Source organism: Onychomys torridus, chromosome 21 (assembly GCF_903995425.1).
Source record: "Onychomys torridus chromosome 21, mOncTor1.1, whole genome shotgun sequence".
Lineage (NCBI taxonomy): Eukaryota > Metazoa > Chordata > Mammalia > Rodentia > Cricetidae > Onychomys > Onychomys torridus.
Genome location: NC_050463.1, coordinates 41,666,322 through 41,676,144, shown reverse-complemented (window position 1 = coordinate 41,676,144; position 9,823 = coordinate 41,666,322). Strand labels below are relative to the sequence as shown.

Sequence of the window (9,823 nt, the reverse complement as noted above, 5' to 3'; positions counted from 1 at the left end):
AGTTTAGTATTCTAAAACACCCTATGTGCTTTATAACAATACTACCATTCATAGAAATACATGGAGGCAGGAAGCTGTTAACCATTTACATTAAAGGAGCATTTGATTGCATTCTCAGGAAAGGGAAGAATAAGCTATGGTACTAGCTTAACAAGCATTCCAGAGAAGCAAGGCAAGTGCAAAGGGCCTGAGGGAGCAGCACGCCTACCATTTCTAGAGACGGCAAGGCCAGTGTGTCTTCAGTGGGACACACAAGGCAACAACAGCGAGACGGCACTTAGGCACCAAAGTAAGAGTTTGGTCTTAATCAAAAGGCGATAAAGACTAGAAGATTACATTGCACTGAGCTGAGCTCTCACACGCTGACTTATATTCCAAAGATTCTTTCTGGATACTATGTTCAGAAAAGATAGACATGAGGCAAGAAGCTCAATAAACAGGAACTCAATTCTGTAGCAGTTAGTCAGGCAAGGGAAGCCACACTAGTAGGTCATTGGGGCTTAGGGGTGGGAGATGTCAGTGCTAATGCCCAGTTTTCTGTCCTGAGTGACTTAATGGAGTTCCTCCTTCCTGAAATGAGAAGTGTATGAACGGGCAACTTTTAGGGAAAACAGCAGGCGCTTCTCCTGGACTGTGACATGTTTGGGGTTCCTGTTAGACATCAGAGTAACAAAGAAGGAAACCATGGAGCCTGGAATCCAGGGGCACAGAGAACTTTGTTTAAATTATCCCTAAATTATAAAGAGCCAATAACAGGAAGCATAGGCTGTGAGCTTATTCTTTTACCCTGAGACTACGCAGGTGGAAGACCTCAGTGAGTACTTCTTCCAAATGTTCTTCTACAGCACATGCTGTGCCTTGAAAAACAACTGGAGTCTGTCTAACAAAAATCGTTTCAAATGATGGTGTTTCCTAACACAGTGGGTATAATATAACTTAGTGTCCACCATGTATATATGTGTGTGTATATGTATATTATATGTGTGTATATATATCCACCATATTATATATATATATATATATATATATATATATATATATATATATAATATTTCCTCTAATCCAAAACAGGCATTTTATTAGTGCAAACTGCCTTGAAGTAGTTTATGTTTATGTAAATGAAAATGTATAATGTCTGCATAATTAGAGAAATTTCTCAGAAGTTGGTCACAGTGGCACACACTGTAATCCCAGAATTTGAGAGGCAAAAGCAAATTTGAGGCCAGTATGGGGTACACAGTAAGATCCTGTCTCAAACCTAAGTAAATAAAGAGACAAGAGGCGTGGAGGAGGAGCAAGAGAACAGAGAAAAAGGAGGCAAGTGTTCTAAACATCCATTATTGAGTAGTTGTTACTATGTATCAACAAATATTTATGGTTAAGCACTAACTTTTTATCCGAGTTGTTCCAAGTCCATAAGCTTTAGCAAGCACAATTCTTACAATCATCCAATGGGATATTATTATTATTCCCATTTAAGATAGGAGGATTTGTCCAAGGTCAAAACCTTTTAAGAAGGCTTTGAGTGGATGTCAACTGTTTTCTCCAGAAAAATAACTATGTAGTAATGAATATGCTAATTTAGCTAGATTTAACTCTCCTACAATGTATAGTGATTCAGAGATCATGTCATACCACCTATAAATACAAACAACTTAATCTGTCAAAACAAAATGTAATCTTCAGTTAACAAAAGAAAAAGAATGTTAAATGACATCTATTTTACACGCCATGAGAAGAATTTCATTCATTTATACTCAAAGGAATATTTACTGGAAGCAGATACAGTTTTAAGCCCCTGTGATATATTTCAGGGGGTGGGGCAGGAGGGCAATCTTACTTTCAAATGCTTGCATCCTGGGACTAGTGAGATGGCTTGCCAGTTAACAGCACTGACTGCTTTTCTAGAGGACCCAAGTTAAATTCCTAGCACCTACATGGCAGTTCACAATGATTTGGAACTCCAGTTTCAGGGGATTTGATGCCCTCTTCTAGTCTTCAAAGGTATTGCATGCACTTGGTGCACAGACAGACACTCAGACAAAACATAATAATTTAAAAGACAAAGCTTTCATTTTAGCAAGGCCTAACTTAGAGTTACCTGCTAAGTTCTCCAGCAGAGAGGGGGTGAAGGGATAACACCAGGATGTTGGAGTTAGAAAGTGTTCCAGTGGAGGAAGAAACTTAATGAGTAGAGCCAAAGTGGAGGCTCCAATTTAGTGGGTCTAAAAAACACTTACTGGTAATCATTTAATCCAGCCATATTTGTGTTGTGAATTTATGCATTTAGGCTTCAATTAATTTGGATGTAATTGCAAAACATACTGAGGGAGGTAACCCCGACCTTCTTTGCTGTTCTTACATTTTCTTGATACTTCTTTCTTTCCTTAATTTTTTCTAAGTATGTCAATATTATTTATTTGTCTAGTATTTTTAATTATGCTTTATTCTATTGATAATTAGTTTAAAATATGTATATTCTACATTTCTCTACAAATCTCAAGGACAAAAAGGAAGCTATAGCATAAGGCAGCACTCGGGAGGCAAGAGAGTCAAGAGTTCAAGGTCAGAAGCAGCAGCTTCATAGGGAGTTTGATATCAGCCTGAGCTGAAGGAAGGAAGGGGAAAGGGGGGAGGGAGGGAAGGAGGGAAGGAGGGAGGGAGGGAAGGAGGAGGGAGGCTCTTTAAGGCAAGATCCTATATACCTGACAAAATGTAGAGCAGGTTAGACCAGTGGTGGCTCATTATCTTTTTATAAGCCACAGAGCCTTTCAAAAATAGTAGAAGTTATAGATTTTTCTCTATAAAAGGATTGCAACACTAAGAAGTTGAAATGGTTTATAAGATGATGAAAATACTTTAATGTGTATATTGATCATATGACATGAAAACATCAATGAAAAGTTTTCTTTTAATGGTAATAAAATAATCTATACACAAAAAAACCTGTATAAGAAAACACAAAATCTCCAAGCTGAAAGAAAATACTTATACAAAGCAAGAAATAAAGCATTCCTAGACATACTGAGCCATTAAAGTCCAGAAGCTTCTTCTAAGTCCTCACCACCTATTCATTTCAGATAAGGATGGAGTTGTTTCAGCCTAGCTCTTCTGGACAAGCCAACTCTAATTGGGCGGCTGCACGTCTTAAGAGGCTGCACTCTGGAAATGCCATGTGAGAAATGACTGCCTGCAAAGATGACAATATAATTTACAGAAAGAAGCAAAAATTACCAATATTCTTAAAATCTGTATTTTAATCATGACACTAACCACATTTGCTAGAGATGTACACACCAACCACTGTAAGTGCATTATCTTACTTAGTCCTATCATATTTAGTTTTAAAGTATGGAAAGGTAAGTACAGGAAGAGTGGGAAACCTGTCACCTAAGATCAGTATTACAGTCAGGGACTCTGACATAAAAACAATAAACTGAAAAACTAATTAAAAATTAAGTCAACTTGATACTGTATTTTATGCATGTCATTTTTCAACTAGAAGCTAAGCAAGTCTGCCATGTTGTTAATGGTTATATTTGTTTTCTAATAGAGATTATTGTTTAATAGAATTCAAGTACAATTACAGCTATGGATTACTCTGATTTTTAGTTTTATTTAACATCACACTACATCACTTTCCAAGAAATTCAAATATTTCACAAAGCTGTATTTCTCCTTAGATCAGTTAACTTAGACAGGTAGATATGTTGCATTACCCTTAAGATTTTTTCCCCATAAAAACTATAAAGTACATTTGTAAGATTCAAATATAAATTGGGCTTTAGTGAATTAGTATGACTTTAATACTATAGTATACTAAAAACACTGTCATCAACCCAATGATGACATTTTGTTAAACTCATTTTGTTAAATCTATCAAAAACTAAACTACATGATTTCAAAGTTGAACAAATCAAATGAATCTATGTAACCACTGATGAAACAGATTCCAAATTTAACTACATATCAATGAAAAAATATGTTAACCCTCCAAAAGCTGTAAATCAATTTTGATACTTTACCATTAAATTATAAATTTAATCATAATCAAAAATATTATTCTTAGATTTTATAAAGTTTTTAAACTTAAAGGGATGCCCAAATCAGACAAAATTATTTGGGTCATGCTGATATGCTATATTTGGTTATATATTAGACAGTTTTTGGAATTTTTTATAAATTGAAGTTTTTCATTTAAAGATTATTTCAGAACAAAGACAAAATTAATCATCTATTTCTTTTTTAGAGTATGCCTTTCCTTTTTATATTTAATATAACAGTGCCTATGGTAATTTTTACAATGGATAGGAAATTGCTACACTAATTTCTACCTGTAGTAGGTCTTTTGTAAAATAATGACCACTTTCATTAAGCTAGATTGTTGATAATATATTCCTTTGAAGAAAAAAATGATGATTTTTTTCCTCTTGTTATATGCTTGATTAATTTATTGTTCACATCTTTAAACGAATATAAACATTCCTGCAAACTGTGAGTAATTGTTCTTAAAAGTCAGTATCTAAAAACAGGTCATAAAGCTGCATGGTGGTAGTGCATGCCTTTAATCCCAGCACTCAAGAGGCAGAGAGGCAGGTAGATCTATGTGTTTCAAGGCTAGCCTAGTCTACAGGGTGAGTTCCAGGGCAGCCAGGGCTATAGAGATAAATCCTGTCTTGAACACCGCCCCCGCCCAAAAAAAATGTCATGATTAGGGCATGGTGGCACACCCCTTTAATTCCAACACTCAGGAGGCAGAGGCTGATGAATCTCTCTCTGATGTTACAGAACAGTCTGGTCTACAGAGTGAGTTCCAGGACAGCCAAGGCTATACAGGGTGTAGTCAACAGCCTAACAACACCTGCATCTGTGTCTTCTAGGAGATTGTTCAAAATACAGAATCTCACAGCTTGACTCCATTGGAAACAGAATCCTATAACAGGATCTTCAGAAGATTCACATGCACATTAAGGTCAGAGCAACACTGGCCTAAATGACATATAAAATACCTGGTGAACTGGCAGCTGCCACATAACATGCAACAATGTGGATCTGTGTTCCTGAACTCTTTCTAGTCGACATCAAATTAGATTCCTAAATCCAATTGTTCCCTGTATTTCAAGGAAGAAAGAGACTCCATCCGGTCCAGCCTAATGCTTTAGTGATCATGTGATTTCAGGGGAGCTGAGACTGCCTTATACTCCTGATCTTCCAAAGGCATCAGTTAATTTCTAAGATTAATTCATCAAAGATTCAGGTTAAAAAAAAAAAAAGACAAAATGAAGGTGCTGGATAGCATCCTTCTGATGATGAAAAGCCATATAAATATATATGAGAAATGGTGGCTCACTGAAGACACTCAAGTAAATATATTTTCCTTGCAATGTAGCCTTTCTGGATTTGATATTATTACATAAATGTATTACAAGACAAACATCAATTTGTTCCCTAATTTCAATCCTATCCTTATCTATACCCACTGGTACAAGTTAGAGTAAATACTAGACTTATTTTTGCCTTAATCTGACACTGAAAAATTCTTAGGTAAGGGTTATTAGCAACTGTTTAATTTTTCTTTGGTTGTTTTCTTTAAAAGTAATTAAAAATAAATGTATAATAATCATACTCAAAAATCATGTTAACACCTAAAAATAGTAAGTAATTGCTAGTGTATTTGGTTTCTGGCCTCAAACCTGTACCAGAGTCTCCTGTCAATGTCTCTCTAGTGCTCAGATTAAGGTATGATCCACCATACCCAGATCAGTATTAGTAAACTGTTTATATTTATAAAATATCTACATTAGGATATACATAAAGGTATAAAATATGGAGGAGTGGTTCTCAAACCTTCCTAATGCTGCAACCCCTTAATACAGTTCCTCCTGTTGCAGTGAGCCCCAAGAACAAAATTATGAATGTTATGAATCATAACTTAAATATCTGATATGCAGGGTATTTTATGTGGAACCCCTGTAAAGGGTCCATTCAACCCCCAAAGGAGTCACAACCCAGAGGTTGGGAACCAATGGTATAAAGCATAATTGGGAGTGACATTTCAAGAATGGGGATCCAGCTGGGATGGATTCTCTTTTGTTTGTTATTTTGCCAATTAATAGTACATACATGATGAGTCACACATTTAAAACACATATCTTATCACTTAGATTATTGTCATACCTTACTGCAAATACTTGAGCATATTATGCAGAGGGCATTTTCAATATTATTCTAATCTTTAGCCAGTTTCCACCTATTGAAATTAGTAACATTGGTATTTTTCAAGGTACAAAATTTTGTATTTGTTTTCTACCAACCAAAGTATTTTCATCATGCTAAAACAATATATCTTAAAACTCTAGAAAATAACAGAAGATCTTACCTCCCTTCAACAAATAATTGTACTTTTCTATTTTACATTCATCAGGAGAAAAAGCAGGACTTTTAGGGAATGGTTTCTTATAATCTGAAAATAAACATTAACATATTTTATAGCCCAAGCTAACTTTTATGTCACTCCAATGACTAGCTGATTAAAATCCTTTCTAGAGAAAGTAACTTTGGTCTACAAATGTTGACAATATTGACAAACTGTGTTTTTATAAATACTACCTTTAATTGGTTCCTAATATTTAGAAAAATCAAATAAGACTCTGAAGCTTCTCTTAAAATTTAAATAATTTGTTTTCTTCAACTTCAGTGTATTATCTAACATTTTAATAGATCTCTGTGAGAAATAGTATACATTCATGAACAGTGTCTTCTATGTTACTTGTTGCCAAAAATTATGTTTTCCTTACACAGAAAAAAACCACTAATTTTCTTATCATGAGTAAGAAATTTAAAAATAAATGGCATACCTTCCTTAGAAGTAGAATGGAGGAATTCTTCCTCTGATCTTGGACAATACTCATTGGGAACTACCTGTCCTCCATGAGTAGGTATTTTTTTCCAATTAAATAAACCTTGGTGCCTTTTATGTTTGTTGGGGCCTGCTTTCAAATCAAGCGTCAAAGAAGATGCATTTCTTTTATTGGTTTCAACCATTTCCAGATCTTTTTCTATCTCCATTCTTGCCTCCTTAATATCATTACTTTCTCCAAAGTAATTTTCTTTCCTATTGTTTGTTTCCGCGGTACTTGGAATTTCATTTTCCTTACTAATTTCGTGAAACATACGAAGCTCTTCAAGTACTAAATCAAATTTACTCTTCATCTCGAAATCTTCTGCTATTGGCAGAGTTTCTGTTGATAAACACTGAGCAGTTAAGCCCTGAAAACATTCATTGTTCTCTCCACTTGAATCACTTTCAAACTGATGATCAGCATATAATGTAGAGTCATTCTCTGGATGCAAATGCTTTGAATTAGCTAACTCGCTTTTTTGCAAAATACCTCCATCCTCTTTTGTTTTAGTTCCATTATTTTGATTAGCAGATTTAGTTTTTTCCACATGTATGTTCTTACTCACTTGTGAAGCTAACTGCACTAAAGACACTCTGTCATTTGAGGGAGGGCTATCCTCTTCCTTCCCTATGTTGATAGCTTTATGAGCTTGGCAACTCCTTGAACTTTCTGTGGCCTTTACATCCTTCTTCAGAATAAAATCATATATTTCCCATTCTATTTCACCTAACAAGTTCTCCAAGCTGAGCTCCTGAGTTAGCGCTATAGCATTCTTCTGGTCACTGTGCATTGTATTTTGGTTTAACAATGTGCCCAGTTGCCTAACATTAAAGACATCTTCAAATTTGAACTTAAAAATGAAGTGAGGGGTCTGATGGCAGGTTAAAGTATTATCGTCTTTATTTTTGGAAATGTATTTTTGTATAGTATAGTACCTCAGCTGTAGTATATTGGCATTTTTGCCTTCACCATTAAACCAAACAACCTCTATAAAATTGGGGGGACTACCCACAGTTCCTGCCATCAGGGTCTTTGAGTGTTGTTCATGTACATCCCTGACTTTTGCATTGTGATAATCTCCCTTGTTTAAAAGGTCAGTCTCTAGTAACTGTGCCAAATTCAAATTTTCTCCAAGTATTTTTATAGTTTCACAGATAATCCTAAAATTTTTCAATATCCAACAATTTCCCCTCTTCCTTTTCAAAATAGATCTGTTATAGTCCCAGCTTTGAGATCCTTGTCTGGTAGATATGTAAGAGTCTAGAGTCCTTTCTGTTCCCTCCCTATTCACGTCTTCTACTGTTAGAGTGAAATTCTTTTCAGAGTCTCTTACACCACACTCAATACTACTTTGGCGATAGTAGTTTAAATTGATCGAGTCTATTTTCTCTTCAACAGTGTGTGACTGGTGGTGACTTTCATAATACTCAGAAAAATCGTTTTCCACAAACCCACTTTTTTTATCATCCTGTAACTTTTGTTTCTTAGCATCGGGTCTATTTTGGGACCAGCAAATGTTTGTGAAATCCCTAACATATGCCTCAATTTTGTCATTCTTTTTCTTTGCTATTTCCTTTAAATAGAAAAAGGACATGTTGCTATTTAAATCCCTTGGGAACTCTGGGCAAACTATTGTGATGTTATCTCTAAAAGAGCTGGGTTTGGCGCTTTCCAGGCAGGCCTGGTTTTGAAATTTGGGTATTTTCAGTGTAGGTGATGAAAGGTTCTTGTCTTTTTTCTCCGAGGTCATGACGCTGTCAACTTTACGTCCGTCCTTAATGTCATGTAATGTTGACTCAGTTTCCTCAGAAACTGTAACATCTAGAAGTGGGTGCCCTGGCTGTCTCACAGAATTCTTTTCTTTCAGAAGACTTTCTTCCTTCCCTCGGACAGGAAGTTCCTCGGGCTCGAGTTCGGCTCTTGGGACCCCGGGCATGGAGGTGTCCCGAGGAAAGTGACCCACTTGGGCGGCGCGGCCACCTCGGAGCACCCCGGGAGCCTCGGTGCCCTGCAGCCCCGGCCCGCGAGACCTTCCTGGAGCCCTGCAACAACCCGCTCTTCCTGGGATTCCAGCCTGCCCACCGCTCTGCGTCTGGAATGTTCCGGCCTGCCACCCCCGGCCGCGCCGCCGCCTCCCCCAGTCCCAGCTCCCCAGGTTCTTTGGAACGAGGAAGGCTGCGAAGGGTCTGGGCGACCACTCCCAGGCCTTTTCTACCTCAGACAAGCGAGGCACCACCAGCAGCGGCCATCCCGCCTCAGACACGCCGGCAGCCGCCTCCAGACCCGGCCGCGGGCTGCTGGGTGACGCCGCGGCGGGGTCCTGGGGAGGCCGTTCTGAGGTGACAGGCCCCGCAGGCCACGCGGGGCGCGACAGAGACATGACCGCCGGCCACCGCGAGCCTCCGCCGAGGTCCCCGCCGCGCTCCAGCCTTTTTAAAGGACGGGAGCCGGCTCCGCCCCCCCCCCCGGCTCCGCCCCATCCACGCCCCCGCCCCGCCCCTCGAGGCCAGATTTCGGCAGTCTACCCAGTCTCGCCCCACCCTGACCCCGCCCCTAGCACGCCCCCTCCTAGCTCCGCCCTCACCTGTGTCTGTCCAAGCCCTGGACCGTTACACCTTCTATTTATAGCGCGTTTTAAAAGCTGTTCTACCTGTTTTCCGCCTTCTCTCCCGTAGCATTGAGTGGGGAGAATCAGAATCTGTCTGTGTTTTAAGTTTTGTGAGAGCAGCCTTATTTTTTTTTTTTAAAGTTCTGAAGTCCGTGTTTTTCTCTCTGAGGCAGTTTCTCCTCAGTTTTTCTCAGGCGGATTGTCTCCTGAAATCCAGCGACCCCGTGAGCGCCAAACCAACTCTCTCTGTACCTGGAATTTAAAAAAAATTTTTTAAACATCCCAGTTATAGTTAAAATAACTTTCGGCTTTC

General features: G+C 38.2%; 1 protein-coding gene across 1 annotated transcript; it reads right to left on the bottom strand.

Annotated features, from left to right (window-relative positions):
- Positions 1-3,071: 3,071 nt before the first annotated feature.
- Rad51ap2 (RAD51 associated protein 2) lies at positions 3,072-9,282 on the bottom strand. The gene is made up of 3 exons (XM_036171363.1): positions 6,858-9,282; positions 6,380-6,463; positions 3,072-3,190 (listed from the first exon to the last, which is right to left on the bottom strand). The coding sequence occupies exons 1-3, from the start codon at positions 9,280-9,282 to the stop codon at positions 3,072-3,074; spliced, it is 2,628 nt and encodes an 875-aa protein (XP_036027256.1).
- Between the last annotated feature and the right edge of the window lie 541 nt (positions 9,283-9,823).

Coding starts and splice junctions, on each gene's coding strand:
- Rad51ap2 (XM_036171363.1), bottom strand. CDS start 9,282: ATGTCTCTGTCGCGCCCCGCGTGGCCTGCGGGGCCTGTCACCTCAGAA. Junction 6,464..6,857: donor CCATTCTACTTCTAAGGAAG/GTATGCCATTTA, acceptor GTTTATTTTCAG/ATTATAAGAAACCATTCCCT. Junction 3,191..6,379: donor CAATTATTTGTTGAAGGGAG/GTAAGATCTTCT, acceptor TCATCTTTGCAG/GCAGTCATTTCTCACATGGC.